General features: G+C 40.3%; 1 protein-coding gene across 1 annotated transcript in view; it reads right to left on the bottom strand.

Annotated features, from left to right (window-relative positions):
* Window positions 1-18385, bottom strand: part of snap91b (synaptosome associated protein 91b) — a 43374-nt gene that overhangs the window by 1189 nt on the left and 23800 nt on the right. The window contains exons 16-24 of the mRNA XM_062994701.1: window positions 15599-15697; window positions 13656-13730; window positions 10108-10179; window positions 6501-6632; window positions 5157-5181; window positions 5022-5058; window positions 1503-1556; window positions 1315-1419; window positions 726-836 (exon numbers count right to left, since the gene is read on the bottom strand). Coding sequence (XP_062850771.1) covers window positions 750-836; window positions 1315-1419; window positions 1503-1556; window positions 5022-5058; window positions 5157-5181; window positions 6501-6632; window positions 10108-10179; window positions 13656-13730; window positions 15599-15697 — 686 coding nt within the window. The 3' untranslated portion in view covers window positions 726-749. The remainder of the gene's footprint in view (window positions 1-725; window positions 837-1314; window positions 1420-1502; window positions 1557-5021; window positions 5059-5156; window positions 5182-6500; window positions 6633-10107; window positions 10180-13655; window positions 13731-15598; window positions 15698-18385) is intronic.

Below are 18385 nucleotides of genomic sequence, written 5' to 3'. Positions count from 1 at the left end.
GCAATACAAGTGATCTTTTTAAAGTTTTAAGTGTATAGATCTACACATACATACAGTCAAGCTGGAAAGTCTGCACACCCCTTTCACCTTCTCCAAATTTTCCTACATTACAGACTCATTCTATAATAGACTGAGTAAATTTTTTGTCACAAAATTCTACACAAAATAGAATAGGGCAGTTGTAGCCTAGTGGTTAGGGTACCCTCAATTGCTTAGACTGTAAACTGTAAGTCGCTTTGGATAAAGGCGTCCGCTAAATGCTGAAAATGTAAATAGCCCACAATGACAAAGTGAAAGCAGGTTTTTAGACATTTGTGCAAATTTATTAAAAATCTAAAAGTAAAATATCATATGTACACAAGTGTGCACACTCTTTGATAAGACACCCAAAAGTGAGCTGAGGTGCATTTTGTTTTCACTGATACTGCTTGAGATGTTTCTACAGTCTTACCTGTGGTAGCCACTCCTTAGTAAAAGGCACATGACAGCCTGCTTGGAGTTTACCAAAAGGCACCTAGAGGACTCTCAAACCATGAGAAACAAGATCCTCTGGTCTGATGAAACCAAATTTAAACTTTTTGGCCTGAATACCAAGCGTCACGTCTGGAGGAAACCAGGCACCGCTCATCACCTGGCTAATGCCATTCCAAATTGGAGAAGGTGAAAAAGGTGTGCAGACTTTCTGGCTTGACTGTACATACATACATACATACATACATACATACATAAGTATAGATCCTGATGCTGGCTTATAGGAAGTCTTTGATGTTTAGGTCTGCAAGAGGATCCTTGGGAGGGGGAGGTTTTCTGGGACTCTGGGCCATTCCAGAAGACATCTTTATAAAGAGAGAAGAAACACAAGGTAAATTGTGTGTATGTGTGTGTGTGTGTGTGTAGGGGTTGCATCAGAATGGACATCCAGTTCAGAATGATCAACTGTGGTGACCTCTAAATACAGAAGCAGCAGAAATTCAATTAAAATATTGTGGCATGTCCTGCCTATGCTGGAAACCTATAAATTATTTCAGCTTCCTCCTTATTAACCAAAGTCTGGTCAGCAGCTACACAGATCCTACCTGGATACAAGGGTTAACATTTTTTCCAGCATGGACTGTGATTAAATAATAGTTTTAAAAAATGTATGTATTTTAAGGCACAATATTTAAAACAATTTTTATTATTTGAATAAAGATCTGGCCATATTTTATTAAGTAGCTTTGAAAAGGGGGTCAGGTTTCTATTGTCTCTGTGCTCTTCTGCATTGAGTGTATTTGTGTGTGTGTGTGTGTGTGTGTGTGTGTGTGTGTGTTTTACTGGCGCTGCAGATGCCCCCGCTGCAGGAAACTGTGGTCTCATCATAGGCTGCTGGGGGAACATCATGGTTGACCCAGGCATGGGTGCTGCTCCTGGCGCTCCCGGCTGTGTGTGACAGATAGAGCATGAGACACACGTTTGTACTTCCGCACACAAGTACTCACAAATACACACATACACACTCTTACCATGCCGAACGGCAGCTGAGACCCCATGAGATGAGAGACCCCAGAGGGAGCAGGCTACAAGGGTTGTGTATTATAGGGGGAAGGAAGGGGGGGATTAACACAACATAGACACACCCAAATCAATGTGCACAAACACTGACGAACAAATAGGGATCAAGCATCTCTACACATCTAAACCATTTATTCATATACTTAACTAATTAAGAGCAAGAGATTATTTATAAATATTTATAAACCCCATTTCCTGAAAAGTTGGGATGTAAAATACAATAAAAAGAAGAATCTGTGACTGGTTAATTCTCTTGAATCTTTATTTAACTGTTAAAGCTGGGAGTTGGGACAGAGCCGTGTTTACCCCCATGTTTCTTCACCTTTCCTATTAAGAAGATATTTTAATGGTTTGGGAACTGAGAAGACTTAATTGTTGTAGTTTTGCAAATGGAATTATTGTCCATTCTGGCTTGATATGAAACTTTAGCTTCTCAACAATCTGTAGTCACTGACGTGTGATTCTCATCTTCTTCCACAGGAGACAGATCTAGACTGCAGCCAGTCAAGCACACGTATTCTGTGTCTATGAAGCCATGCTGTTGCAGCACATGCAGAAATCTGGTTAAATTATTCATGGACTTCCTTTGTTTGTTTGTTTGTTTATTAGGATTTTAACGTCATGTTTTACACTTTGGTTACATTCCTGACAAAAAGGGTAGTTACTCATTACACAAGATTCATCAGTTCACAAGGTCGAACCCAGGTCGAATTCACATCACTTGCATGTCTGTGGACTGTGGGAGGAAACCGGAGCACCCACAGTAAACCCACGCAGACACGGGGAGAACATGCAAACCACACAGAAAGGACCCAGACCGCCCCACCTGGGGATCGAACCAAGGACCTTCTTGCTGTGAGGCGACAGTGCTACCCACTTAGCCACCGTGCCGCCCCGGACTTCCTTCGCCTTGATGGCATGTGTCAATGGTACCTACACACATAAGCAAGCAGGTCATGTCCTGGACACCCACAAAACACCCCCAGAGCATGAGAGACATTGGCTTTTGCACCTTTTACTGATAACAGTATGGATGGTCCTTTTCATCTTTGGCAAAGAGAACTCACCATCCATTGTTCTAAAAATAAATAGCTGACCATGGACTCATCTGACCACAGCACATATTTTCACCATCTTTCGGAACATCTGAGATGAGCTTGGGCACAGAGAACTGAGGCATTTCTGCATAGAATTGATGTACGACTTTCTCTTTGTGAACTTTTTGGGAGTGTTGCAGGCATTCAATTTTAAATGTGTTTCTATTTACAAAATACAGTGAAATTGAAATCAGTAAATACATTGGAAATCTTTTCTTACTTTTTTAGTTAAACAAATATTCAAGAGAATCTACAAATCACAGATTCTTCATTTTATTTTGTTTTAAAAAGGTCCTAACTTTTTGGGAAATGGGGTTTGTAGTCTTAATGGCTGCTATTTTATATGTGTCAAAAATATATATTTTGAGCATGCATATTGCACAATAACCGTTGATTAAGATAGAGGAAATAATGTGCAAGCCAAAGTCAGTTTGAAAAGTCTGTTCAGCAACTACCATGATTTTACACATTACACAAAACTTAAGACAAGTATCTATAAGCTGATACCTGACTGATGCCCAGTCTGTATTTGAAATGACATGCTATAAATACTCCACATACTAAACACTAAAGCCCAAAAGCAATATGTAATACAAGTTTGGAAAGGCTGAATTTTGCAGTCTGTTGTCAGGGGTATTTTTATCCTGCATTTTATATTACACAGCCAACAGTTTACTCTTGCGAAATCTAATACTTGATATAGCTTAAAAAATAGATAATTTTGTTCTTGGTGCCTTCTCACAGTATGTTTGGTTTTAAGGACAATTTAACTAGGGTACGAGTTCATTTTAAGCTTTTTTTCATAGTGAATTTAACTGTCAGGTTTTTATATAACTATGAAGTACACTGATCAGCCATAACATTAAAACCACCTCCTTGTTTCTAGACTTACTGTCAATTTTATCAGCTTCACTTACCATATAGAAGCATTTTCTAATTCTACAATTACTGACTGTAGTCCATCTGTTTTTCTACATACTTTTTAGCCTGCTTTCACCCTATTCTTCAATGGTCAGGAGCCCCACAGGACCACCACAGAGTAGGTATTATTTGGGTGGTGGATCATTCTCAGCACTACAGTGACACTGACATGGTGGTGGTGTGTTAGTGTGTTGTGCTGGTATGAGTGGATCAGACACAGCAGCGCTGCTGGAGTTTTTAAATACCGTGTCCACTCACTGTCCACTCTATTAGACACTCCTACCTAGTTGGTTCACCTTGTAGATGTCAAGTCAGAGATGATTGCTCATCTATTGCTGCTGTTTGAGTTGGTCATCTTCTAGACCTTCATCAGTGGTCACAGGACGCTGCCCACGGGGCGCTGTTGATTAGATGTTTTTGGTTGGTGGACTATTCTTAGTCCAGCAGTGACAGTGAGGTGTTTAAAAACTCCATCATCACTGCGGTGTCTGATCCACTCATACCAGCACAAAACACACTAACACACCACCACCAGGTCATTGTCACTGCAGTGCTGAGAATGATCCACCACCCAAATAATACCTACTCTGTGGTGGTCCTGGGAGAGTCCTGACCATTGAAGAACAGCATAAAAGTGGGCTAACAAAGCATGCAGAGAAACAGATGGACTACAGTCAGTAATTGTAGAACTACAAAGTGCTTCTATATGGTAAGTGGAGCTGATAAAATGGACAGTGAGTGTAGAAACAAGGAGGTGGTTTTAATGTAATGCTCCACAATGTAACCACCACAGATTATAATGCATACTACTACCATCAATAAAGTACAATACTAAGCAGTGTACATTATATCCTGGTGTAAGTATGCCATATCTCAGTTTTAAAGATAGTAAGCACCACACAATTACTTATTGTCTCACACGCTTGCTTTGGGTCCTCATATGAGCCATTTCTAAGTTAAGTATATTTAGCCAAAGAAACCACAAAACAGTACAGCATAAGGGTTTCCCAGGCCGGTGGTTTTAAAACCCAAAATATAAATGTAAATATGAGAGATAAACAATTGTGTAACACAATAAGTATCAATAGTCCAAAAAAGTGCTGATTTATCTATAGGATAAATTACTTAGCATATGCATAACTTAAATTGTGCATTTTACCAGTTTAAAGGTGCCAGGTACATACTGGATCATTATTATTATTTAAATGTTTTTTGTCATAATGACTCATCCTTCTATTATTCTTTACAAATTTTAAAACACTATTAATGTCACATAACTAAGTCTTCTATAACCCAACCTATCTGTGAAAAGCTTGTAGAAGAAGTCACAAAATTCAGATGAAGGAGGGTGCCATTTCAAGCCACTCAAAGCCATGCTGCTCCACACCATGCTCCAGGACTACATGACAACACAACATTTACCATGGGCATGCCCCAGCTAGGGGCTGCTACCTGCGATTGCCAGTTCGTCCCTCCAGCTGCTTCACCCCTGAAAGACCAAGACAAAATTAATGAGGAAAGAATGGTTTTTAAACACTATGTGGGATAGTTGTAAAGAAAAGTTTAAGAAATGTGAAATATTCTTACGGTTTCTGAGTCCCCATTCCTAGATCTGAAAGAGCCAGATTAAAACACAGATTAAAAACTGTACATCTGATTTGACATTTTAATAAATAATGCAAATGCTGTTCTATACACCGATCAGACATAACATTATGACCACCTTCCTAATATTGTGTTGGTCCCCCTTTTGCTGCCAAAACAACCCTGTGCTGTGGTATCTGGCACCAAGATGTTAGCAGCAGATCCTTTAACTCCTGTAAATTGTGAGGTGGGGCCTCCATGGATCGGACTTGTTTGTCCATCACATCCCACAGATGCCCAATTGGATTGAGATCTGGAGAATTTGAAGGCCAAGTCAACACCTCAAACTGGATGTTGTGCTCCTCAAACCATTCCTGAACCGTTTTTGCTTTGTGGCAGGGAGAATTAACCTGCTGAAAGAGGCCACAGCCATCAGGGAATACCGTTTCCACAAAGTAACATCCACATGGATGGCAGGACCCAAGCTTTCCCAGCAGAACATTGCCCAAAGCATCACACTGCTTCCGCCGGCTTGCCTTCTTCCCATAGTGCATCCTGGTGCCATGTGTTCCCCAGGTAAGCGACGCAAAACGTGATTCATCAGACCAGGCCACCTTCTTCCATTGCTCTGTGGTCCAGTTCCGATGCTCACGTGCCCATTGTTGGCGCTTTCGGCAGTGGACAGGGGTCAGCATGGGCACCCTGACTGGTCTGCGGCTTTACTGGTATTGCATCTCAGAGGTAATGCGCTGCAGCTGGGAGATGTTAATAAAAGCCGTTCTCGCTGGACTTTTGCCTGCTGGCTCATTGGTTTCGTGTTGTGCGGTGTCCATGCCTCAGTGGCACCTCCATGCTCTGTGAGGCCGGTATCTTTTGTTTCCAACGGCTCAGATGAGGAACTTAGCTGGTGTGGCGCTGTTTTGCCCTTCACAGAGTAACCACCCTGACCGCACCCTTTTGACCAGAGCAATGTTTGTTTGTTTTTTCTGTATTCTGAACATTCCCCAATGTAAGTAGCAGAATACCTGGGCCAAACAGGGGCCAAAATGGTTAAAAAATCTTCTACCACTGAACTTCATTAAGTTTTAATAGAAAAGTAGGAAAGGAAAGTAGTAAAAGCTCTGCATTTTTAAAAACAAAAAGCATTATAGCAGTATAAAATTTAATCATTGCCATTGTTGACATCTGACTACATGACTTTGCTTTTAAGCCCTCTTAACTTACCAGTAAACTAGATTATGTATTGTTTGTACATCCTGATTGACATTTTGGTTTTTTCCCCCACTCTTTTTACACTAATGTTCAATGTCAATAATAATATTTATACCCTGCTATGTTAAAACTCACTTCCAGCAAGGTTCGCCATGGTAGAGTCCAAATCACCTCCTGCTGGTTTAACTGGTGAGGCCGCCATGGCTGCTGCTCCAGCTGCCTGAGGAGCCATGGCTGGAATAAGCATGTCCCCCAAGCCACCAAATGCTAAAGATGTAAGGGATGAATGAAACAGAAAAAAGTAAAAAATAATTTTGTTTTCTCATACCAAATATATCTATAAACAAGACACTTTATTTACAAAATCTATTCACACAGCAAAATACAGCACAGTACAACATAAACTTTACACTGCACGATACTTCATCAATACACCGTAATTACATATTAATACAACACCAAGCGTGTATAAAAACAACACAAATAATATTTTCCCTAACAGACACCAAAAAGATTGAATCCTTCTAATATGCAAAACAAAAGAAATGACATCAATTTTGTGGAATTTACTAATTGAGTATGCAATTAGAGCTGTTTACACAGAAGCAAGCAAAACACATATCAGTGTCAAACAGATTGGTTAAGCACCTGCAAAAAATAGAAATTGCATGTATATATTGTCTATGACTTAGAGGCAGGTACTAATCTGATGCATGTTTTGCACCAAAAAATAAACACAAGTCTTTAACATTTTGGCACTAAGCAAGTGAAACACATATCAGTGTCAAACAGATTGGTTAAGCACCTCCAAAAAATAGAAATTGCATGTATATATTGTCTATGACTTAGAGGCAGGTACTAATCTGATGCATGATTTGCACCAAAAAATAAACACAAAACTTTAACATTTTAAGATTTTGGCACTAACTCTTCTACCATGTCCAATGAAGTTGATCATTCAAAACACAGCTTTTCTTTCTACTTTTTAACTCCTGCCCCTAAGACATAGCCAATCACGTCTGCATACACACATGACTGGCTAGTGTATTTTACCAATGCGCCACCTGAACTACCAAGTAGATATGAAGACAGACAATTAAGAACTGTGTAAATGTTTATGAATTTTACAGGCCTAAACAAAGCCTAGTGTAACAGCCTGGTTTTCCACTTGTACATATACAGCAACAATTTCATTTGTTTACCCATGTACTTTCACAATCTATTTAGCTGTTGTCTTTATATTTTTTATTTCTCCATCCATCTGTACTTCTAGTCTAACCAATTCACTTGATTTATTTATTTCATCTATTCTCAATATTAATAAATGTATCCATTTAACCACGCATTCAGAAAATCCATATCTCTCATAATCTGTCTGTCCAAGCACATCATCCTTTAAATCAGTTTTCCATTCTCTTATTTAGTTCACTTAATTTATATATCTATAGGCCAATTTAACTGTTCATTCACCCAATGCATTTAATTTACTTTATACATACATCCACCCATCCATACCATTTAACCAGTCCAGTCATCCTCGAACCTTTGCAATTTAATGTAACTATGCATCATTTGAATTCTTTTGACCGTTCATCTACACATCTGTCTATCCATCTATATAATTACTAAAAGACTGTCCAGCAATCTATCCACCCTGCCCATCTATTGCATCCATCATTGCATTTAGTCATCACATAAATCCATCCATACTTATTTATGTAATTTAACCATCTCTCATGTAATCAATTCATATCAGTCAGTTCTCCACCTAACATTTGAATTCATAAGTTCATTAATCCATGTAATTCTACATTACATTCATTACTGTCCTCTAGCCCAGGGGTTTTCAACATTTTTGGACCTCTTCGGTGTGCCAACCTTGAACTTGTGCTCCCCCCCCCAAACCAAACCCCCGCAACCCCCCCATACGGCCCCATCAACTTAGCTTTTATTAGCTTGACAAGCTAAAATAACATTAACAATATAATAATATTATATTATAATAGAAAATAATATAATTAACGTTGCGACCTCATACATACACTGCAATTTTGTGCATATAATACAACCCTATGTTATTCAATGCGACGACTGAGCCTATTTTGCGAGCACATTATAGAAATTTGTGGTTCAATTTCAGTTACAGCTAGTCGTAAATCGTAAGCGGCACTTGCTTTTGATGTAGATGAGAGCAGAAAACATTACTTCACAGAGCCAAGTAGAGGCAAAAGTACATCAATTGCCAAGTTCGCTAGTTCGCTGACAGCCAAAACTCAGATGAGCTAACTTTTAGCTCTACAGGCAGAACGAGTCTGACTTGGCTACCGCTCTGTGGTAATAGCCAGTTTAATTAAGCCTCGGACCAGTAAAGAAAGCGAGTCACACAAGGTGTTCTCTAGTAGCTGGTGTTTATTTGAAACCACAGCATTCATTAATAACATTAAAAATGGAGAGCTGACTGAGGAGAGGTACAATGCTACATTGCTTCATATGAATCGACTCCTGACTCACTTATAGCGACACTGTGAACAAAGCCACTATACACTCCCATTATACACCTCTCTTAAAGACACACACACACACACACATGTCCTTTAACAGCAGTCATTGCTTTTGTCACCGATTTATCTTCACTGTTAGCCCTAGTTTTAAGTTTTGATATTTTTCAGACTGAACTTGATAACATTAAACGTGCGTGTGTGCGTGGTCAGCGAGAATAATTAAAATATGTCTCCTGTGGGTGAAAAACTACATTTTTTTGTTTTAGAACTAAATAAAAATCTTGTAATGTCACGCCCCCTCGACAGATACTTGCCCCACAGGTTGAAAACGCCTATTCTAGCCAATCCCATCAGTCAATGTGATCTATCTACTCCATCTGTCTGTCTTTTTCCACATACCCATCTATTTATTCATACACTATTTTAATCCATTTATAAATCCATCCATCCATACATCCATCCAGTGTGATAGACTGTTAGTCACATGTTTACTACAATCTGGCTAGTCTGACACCCAGTCTTACAGTCCCATACCCCTCCTTTATACTGTATTGACAAAGAGCCAGAGCTGAGTATCTTACTGCAATGCAGTCATACACTGTGGGATAACAGCTTGTGTAAAAGCGTCGGAACTCACCGTAAGCACAGGAGGAAGCAAGCAATGAGCCAGACCAATAGCAAAGGGAGAGAAAGAAATGGGAGAAGTGAAGAGAAATAGTGACAGAAGGATGGGCGATCATTTAATCAATGAAGCATTGATTGACGAAGAAGAAAGCATAGTGATGTGGAAAGAAAGTAAATGTAGTAAAAGCATTAGCAAATAAATAATTAAGAAATAGTAAGAAATGAGAATACAAGTGAAGTGAAAAGAAAAAGAGCAGTACAGAGGAATTTAGCATTAAGCAAAAAGTATTTCAAACATTGAATACTTAGAAGGCAAAGAGTGGCAAGAACAATGCCAACCTCAATTCATTTAACACAACATAAACACAGACAGACTACAACACACCAGCTGCGATGTCCCAGTCAACCAGTTCTCACTCAAATTAAACTTAAAAAAAAAAAACATTATTCACACACAGGACGGTTACTCTAAATAACAACACCAAACAGTCCAGCTTCACTCAGTCAAATGTAATGCATGGTATGTCACATATTAAAACACATGGGTACAACGCAGTAGCTAAAATACATGAAAATAAATAAATGTTACACTGGTAAGAAAGGCAAACGTGGCGTACCTCCCATTAAATCTGCTCCGGATGATGCTGGTGCTGAAGCTGCAGGTTGGCCGTTGGCTGCACCTGCAGTGTCTGGAGGACCACGTTACACCAAGCCAGGTTTACCCGTGCCATATCAGGCACAAATGAGCATCCATGCAGCATGGGAGCACAGAACGGTTATAAGTGAGTCATCAGCGACAAACTAAAAGGAGACCTCCAGAAAAAGAGAGTCAGTTAATAGACATATAGAAATAGACAACCAAAGATTTGGGTTTAAGCACTATTTCTCTATTTCACATCTTAAAGTTGGTATCATTATAGATACACAAATAAGTCAGCCACACAAATGCAAGAAAAGTTAAAGTGAACAAACACAAAGATCCAAAGTTCTTCACACCTTACAACTAAAATTCACAGAAAGAGGAGAAAGATTAATGTTTGCAAATGCATACACATGCAGAATCCCAACAGACAAAAAACTTTTATGGTTAGCTTTTTGTGTTTTGGGTTTGCACACAGTGTCTAAATTGACAGAAATATCCTGTGAATAAAAAAGCATCTTTTAGAATGGAAGTCATTAACATGTTACCTTTACTGAACGTGTTCATCTTAGTCACTTGCACTAAAGCCTATCTATAAAACATACCTGGTTTTAACTTTTTACACCTTTGAAATAAAACAGGCAATTAATTATTGCCAATTAATCAAACCTAGGTTTATCAGCTGCATATTCTATCTAATGCCAAGTTCACACTACACGACTTTCCAATCATCAGGTCGCTGTACAGTTCACACTACACGACTGGATCTCTTGTAATCGGGAGACTTTCAAGTCGGTGTGGCTTTCACACTACACGACTGATCGGCGATAGGGGGTTTCACACTACCTATCTACCACCAACTGGAATCACAGGCGAGTCTCTCTGGTCTCCCAAACTACGTTTTGTCACGAAAACAAATGCAAGAAGTGACGAAAGGTTTAATGATACCACATCCAAAAATACATGTCAACAAGTAAATAGCAATTAAAGTTTGTGCGCTAATGTGCAGCGTAAAATCAAGGAGAAAAAATAAATGAATCTGAGTGGATTTGGCTACATTAACAGCATGGGTTGTTATATAGTGAGTTGGAGGTTAATAAATATTTTTTGCAATGTAACGTTGTTTTGTACAGAACAATAAGGTCATAAAACATACGCTAGAGCAGCCAACACTTTTATACAAAATTTTTCCGATAAATGATAAGGGCTTTGGTCCTTGTTGTGGCCAGCTGTAGCCTGGCTGATAATAAAGGCTGATAAATGAGTAAATTGAAGTCAGTCCGGCAGTGTACCTGCATTCTGGCTCTGATTTCAAACATAATTCCATCCAGGTAAATTACCAGTAAATCCACAAATTAAAATGTATGTGTACTTAAATTTCACTCCTAAAACTGACATCCTAGAAAACCTCAGAATCAACCTCTACCAAAAGCACCTGAGCCTCTTTCTCAAAACTCAGTACCCACCCCCGACCAAATCCATAGCCTTTCCAGTGTCTAGCCAGTTCACAGGGGCAGAGAGAGCAGCAGTAGGTGGGCTGAACACATCTGTAGCAAAAGGATGGCAATTAATGTTGGTTAAATACTAAATAACCACATACGATGAGAAATAGAACATCTACAGTGGGGCCAAAAAGTATTTAGTCAGCCACTGATTGTGCAGGTTCTCCTACTTAGAAAGATGAGAGAGGTCTGTAATTTTCATCATAGGTACACTTCAACTATGAGAGACAAAATGAGAGAAAAAAAATCCAGAAAATCACATTGTAGGATTTTTAAAGAATTTATTTGTAAATTATGGTGGAAAATAAGTATTTGGTCAATAACAAAAGTTCAACTCAATACTTTGTAACATAACCTTTGTTGGCAATGACAGAGGTCAAATGTTTCCTGTAAGTCTTCACCAGGTTTGCACACACTGTAGCTGGTATTTTGGCCCATTCCTCCATGCAGATCTCCTCTAGAGCAGTGATGTTTTGGGGTTGTCGCTGGGCAACACAGACTTTCAACTCCCTCCACAAATTTTCTATGGGGTTGAGGTCTGGAGACTGGCTAGGCCACTCCAGGACCTTGAAATGCTTTTTACGGAGCCACTCCTTCGTTGCCCGAGCGGTGTGTTTGAGATCATTGTCATGCTGGAAGACCCAGCCACGTTCCATCTTCAATGCTCTCACTGATGGAAGGAGGTTTTGGCTTAAAATCTCACGATACATGGCCCCGTTCATTCTTCCCTTAACACGGATCAGTCGTCCTGTCCCCTTTGCAGAAAAACAGCCCCAAAGCATGATGTTTCCACCCCCATGCTTCACAGTAGGTATGGTGTTCTTGGGATGCAACTCAGCATTCTTCTTCCTCCAAACACGACGAGTTGAGTTTTTACCAAAAAGTTCCATTTTGGTTTCATCTGACCACATGATATTCTCCCAATCCTCTTCTGGATCATCCAAAGGCTCTCTGGCAAACTTCAGACGGGCCTGGACATGTACTGGCTTAAGCAGGGGGACACGCCTGGCACTGCAGGATTTGAGTCTCTCTCGGCGTAGTGTGTTACTGATGGTAGCCTTTGTTACTTTGGTCCCAGCTCTCTGCAGGTCATTCATCAGGTCCCTCCGTGTAGTTCTGGGATTTTTGCTCACCGTTCTCATGATCATTTTGACCCCACGGGATGACATCTTGCGTGGGGCCCCAGATCGAGGGAGATTATCAATGGTCTTGTATGTCTTCCATTTTCTTACAATTGCTCCCACAGTTGATTTATTCACACCAACCTGCTTGCCTATTGTAGATTAGCTCTTCCCAGCCTGGTGCAGGTCTACAATTTTTTTCCTGGTGTCCTTCGACAGCTCTTTGGTCTTGGCCATGGTTGAGTTTGGAGTCTGACTGTTTGAGGCTGTGGACAGGTGTCTTTTATACAGATAACGAGGTCAAACAGGTGCCATTAATACAGGTAAAGAGTGGAGGACAGAAGAGCTTCTTAAAGAAGAAGTTACAGGTCTGTGAGAGCCAGAAATCTTGCTTATTTTCCACCATAATTTACAAATAAATTCTTTAAAAACCCTACAATGTGATTTCCTGGATTTTTTTTCTCATTTTGTCTCTCATAATTGAAGTGTACCTATGATGAAAATTACAGACCTCTCTCATCTTTCTAAGTAGGAGAACTTGCACAATCAGTGGCTGACTAAATACTTTTTGGCCCCACTGTAACTAAAAACAACTTGTATTTTAATTGAATTCTTCTTTTAGTATACACAGAACAAGAAGAATCACAGGAGCAGAGTTAAAGCTGAAAGTGATGAATAAACCATTAGTCTCAAGCTGGATCCCCAAAACAAGTCAATTCTATCTATTTGTGTGTATGCAAGGAAAATGGGTGTATGTGCTTTTGTACACCCCAAGGAAGAAACATTTTTAGCTTATTGTCATCAGCCAGTGGAAGAGAAAAAACAATAAAGAGAGGGGTTGAAGGAGGCTTGAAAAAGTCGAAGAGGAGAGATATTTGCACGACAAAGTAAAAACAGCATACCTGATGAAAACAGGTCTAGACTGGAAGCATGGTCTGATTTGGGAGCAGCTAGCTCAGGTTTAGAATCAAAAAGATCTATGGGGCAGGGACACAGAGACACATATGATATGTACAGACAAAAAAAACATAAGAACAAAAATTCAAACACAAAATAAACTTAAATGTAAAAAAAAACTGAAAATAACAATGAAAGAGAAATAAATGGTTTTAAAGTATGTAATGGAACAAATCTTGTAGGTTCTTTTGTTTATCATGGATGCAACAATGTATAATTTTCCATATTTTTGCTGCTGTGTTGTCGTGTCATGCACCTCTTAGATTATGCAGAATTAATTTGTGGGTGTTAAGTTTTTCCTGATTTTTCCCAATTTTACTGATTATTATTAATTTGTTGAATTAGACCACTCGATTTTAACACAGACCGGTCAAACACAGATGCAAAAATTACTTCCAGGTAACAAACTAGATGAATCCATCTCATTATGATGCATCTGCTTGTAAATCAACTGTCTGTCAAACAGCAATAGCTTTTTCTTACCACTGTCACCCCAGCATGCATCTGTGTAATTTAAATAAATGATTAATTTGCAGTTCCAACTTTCTGTGTCTGCACAATAGTGTTTAAATCAACACTAGTAAAAGAAGAATCTTTCTATAAAGCGTACAGTATTTCACTCAGGAGTTTCCATGCAGGGCCACACAGTAAGCATTTACCACTGAACAGATCTATCGTAGGAGCTGCTGAGGCTGGAATAATTGGGTTGCTGGAGCTGAGTGAAGTCTGAACTGCAGAGGTTGATACAGAGCCAAATAAGCAGGTACTGCTCTCAATAGGTTGCATAGAAAACAGGTCCAGCTGTGAAGAAACAGCTGCACAATCTGGAGTTGGGGCAAATGGGTCTTGATAAAAGAAGAAAGGGTGACAAAAAATATCAGTGTAACTATAACTGCAAAATGAATAAAAGTAAAATGAGCCACACAAAAAAGGCATCTTGGTCTTATTTCATGTGCAAGTAAGTACTGTAGGATCTAAAGGTTTGAGTAAACTAATCTGGTATTAGTGAACTCTGCTCATACACCAAGTGAAAACTGGACCAGACCAGGCCTAATATCAGGATTTCAACAAAACAAAAAAACATGTACCAGACAGAAACTGGCAAATCTGTGTGAGAGAAACCGTGGACTCCCACCTGAAGTGAATTAACACAAATGAGGCACAGATGTCTGTCAATTAAAAGGAACCAACACATCAATTATCTGTGCCACTGTGCTCCCTCTGTCTGTCAAAAAGGGCAGTGCAGAAGGAAGGACAAGACCCCAACCTGGCTCACTGCCGACTTCCTTCAGCAACTGAGCCATACATACTTTGTGCTTATGTGCTTATGATCAATTGATTATGAAGATGTTGGGACCTGAAGTGCCAACTGGCAGCACGTATCATGACTTTTGATTTATAATCTGCTTTCTGAAATCTGTACAGAGACCACTACAATATGCGTGTGGATTAGTTCATTAGTCCAGTCAAACAACCCCTACATATATGGAACTGAGAAGTCACCAGATGTAGTCAGTTGCAATTACTAACAAGGAAGAAGGCCATGCCACAAACTTAACAGACAACAGAACTTCCTTCACCACCAAGTCATTAATGCATGTGTCCTATGATTTATAATAGTTGTTGTGTAATTAAGTGTTGCAAAGTTGTGGTGAGAGTTTAAAAAGGGGTATCAGGTGACACTGTTTATAAAGACCGATTTTTCTCTCTTTTGGAAATGTACCGAGGGGTAGCATGTACAATTTTGCCCAGGGTGCCTGGTTAGCACAGTCTGGCCCTGGATCACAAAGGACACATAAATACACAATACACACACATACACAAGCAAATACACTTTACATAAATACACAATAACACAGACACACAAAAGTGTGTTAACAGCACCCACCATTTGCGGCAGGGGTTTCACTGGCTGAAGTGGCAGTGGTGGCTGAAACCCCGCTCTCTGCAGCGGCTGCACTCTCAGCTGCTGGGTTTGCAAATGCACCTGAATCAGAAAAAGGCAGTTAGGAAAGAGTAAAGCAAAAATCAGTGAGATAAAAGAAGTAAGATAAAAATGAGTTTCCTAATATCTTTGGTGATACTTAAGTTACAAAAAACAAATTAAAAAAAATTATTAAACCTTTATTTAACCAAACCAAACACTTGATTTTAATTTAATACAAAATGTAATTCGCTCAGGTGGCGCTGTTCACCAGAGCTGAGATCTCGAATACATCGTATCGAATCTCGGCTCTGCCTGCCGGCTGAGGCTGAGCGGCCACATGAACAACAATTGGCCTGTTGTTCAGATAGGGGCGGGATTAAGCCGGATGGGGACTCTCTCAAAGACTAGTGCGATTAAGACCACTTCTGGCTGGTTGGTGGCGCCTGCACGGAGATGGGAAAGGAGTGCGGTAGAGGGTGTGGCTCTCCGTGCACAGTGCTGTACTGCACTGCACTCGTCAAGTGTAGGTGATAAGATGTTCGATTGCTGTGCACGTGTCGGAGGGGGCGTGGAGCAGCCTTGTCCTCCCCAGCATTAGTGAGAGGATAATTGACAGGCTTGGATAAAGTGGATAAAGTGGGAGAAAAGAAGATAGAAGATATCCTTTATTTGTCATATATACAGTGTATCACAAAAGTGAGTACACCCCTCACATTTCTGCAGATATTTAAGTATATCTTTTCATGGGACAACACTGACAAAATGACACTTTGACACAATGAAAAGTAGTCTGTGTGCAGCTTATATAACAGTGTAAATTTATTCTTCCCTCAAAATAACTCAATATACAGCCATTAATGTCTAAACCACCGGCAACAAAAGTGAGTACACCCCTTAGTGAAAGTTCCTGAAGTGTCAATATTTTGTGTGGCCACCATTATTTCCCAGAACTGCCTTAACTCTCCTGGGCATGGAGTTTACCAGAGCTTCACAGGTTGCCACTGGAATGCTTTTCCACTCCTCCATGACGACATCACGGAGCTGGCGGATATTCGAGACTTTGCGCTCCTCCACCTTCCGCTTGAGGATGCCCCAAAGATGTTCTATTGGGTTTAGGTCTGGAGACATGCTTGGCCAGTCCATCACCTTTACCCTCAGCCTCTTCAATAAAGCAGTGGTCGTCTTAGAGGTGTGTTTGGGGTCATTATCATGCTGGAACACTGCCCTGCGACCCAGTTTCCAGAGGGAGGGGATCATGCTCTGCTTCAGTATTTCACAGTACATATTGGAGTTCATGTGTCCCTCAATGAAATGTAACTCCCCAACACCTGATGCACTCATGCAGCCCCAGACCATGGCATTCCCACCACCATGCTTGACTGTAGGCATGACACACTTATCTTTGTACTCCTCACCTGATTGCCGCCACACATGCTTGAGACCATCTGAACCAAACAAATTAATCTTGGTCTCATCAGACCATAGGACATGGTTCCAGTAATCCATGTCCTTTGTTGACATGTCTTCAGCAAACTGTTTGCGGGCTTTCTTGTGTAGAGACTTCAGAAGAGGCTTCCTTCTGGGGTGACAGCCATGCAGACCAATTTGATGTAGTGTGCGGCGTATGGTCTGAGCACTGACAGGCTGACCCCCCACCTTTTCAATCTCTGCAGCAATGCTGACAGCACTCCTGCGCCTATCTTTCAAAGACAGCAGTTGGATGTGACGCTGAGCACGTGCACTCAGCTTCTTTGGACGACCAACGCGAGGTCTGTTCTGAGTGGACCCTGCTCTTTTAAAATGCTGGATGATCTTGGCCACTGTGCTGCAGCTCAGTTTCAGGGTGTTGGCAATCTTCTTGTAGCCTTGGCCATCTTCATGTAGCGCAACAATTTGTCTTTTAAGATCCTCAGAGAGTTCTTTGCCATGAGGTGCCATGTTGGAACTTTCAGTGACCAGTATGAGAGAGTGTGAGAGCTGTACTACTAAATTGAACACACCTGCTCCCTATGCATACCTGAGACCTAGTAACACTAACGAGTCACATGACATTTTGGAGGGAAAATGACAAGCAGTGCTCAATTTGGACATTTAGGGGTGTAGTCTCTTAGGGGTGTACTCACTTTTGTTGCCGGTGGTTTAGACATTAATGGCTGTATATTGAGTTATTTTGAGGGAAGAATAAATTTACACTGTTATATAAGCTGCACACAGACTACTTTTCATTGTGTCAAAGTGTCATTTTGTCAGTGTTGTCCCATGAAAAGATATACTTAAATATCTGCAGAAATGTGAGGGGTGTACTCACTTTTGTGATACACTGTATATATACAGGTGTACAGTACAATGAAATTCTTTCTTCGCATATCCCAGCTTGTTTGGGAGCTGGGGTCAGAGTGCAGGGTCAGCCACCTTATGGCACCCCTGGAGCAGACAGGGTTAAGGGTCTTGCTCAAGGACCCAACAGTGGCTGCATAGCAGAGCCTGGATTTGAACCGCCAATCTTCCGGTTGATAGCCCAAAGCTCTACCCACTAGGCTACCAATGGAAAAGGGGGGGGATGTAATCAAGTAAATAATAATAATAATTGAAGAAATAGTATTTTGCAGGATAACTCATCACAAGGGGTAGAAGCAGGTAATGTGGCTGCTACATAGCTTTAGGTTCCTAGGAAATTAGGTTCAATACTTGCCTCCAGTCACTATCAGTAAGGAGCTTTCTATTTTTACATGTGTTTTCTCCAGGTTG

Source organism: Trichomycterus rosablanca, chromosome 1 (genome assembly GCF_030014385.1).
Source record: "Trichomycterus rosablanca isolate fTriRos1 chromosome 1, fTriRos1.hap1, whole genome shotgun sequence".
Taxonomy (NCBI): Eukaryota; Metazoa; Chordata; class Actinopteri; order Siluriformes; family Trichomycteridae; genus Trichomycterus; species Trichomycterus rosablanca.
This window is presented reverse-complemented; position numbering and strand designations above follow the sequence as displayed.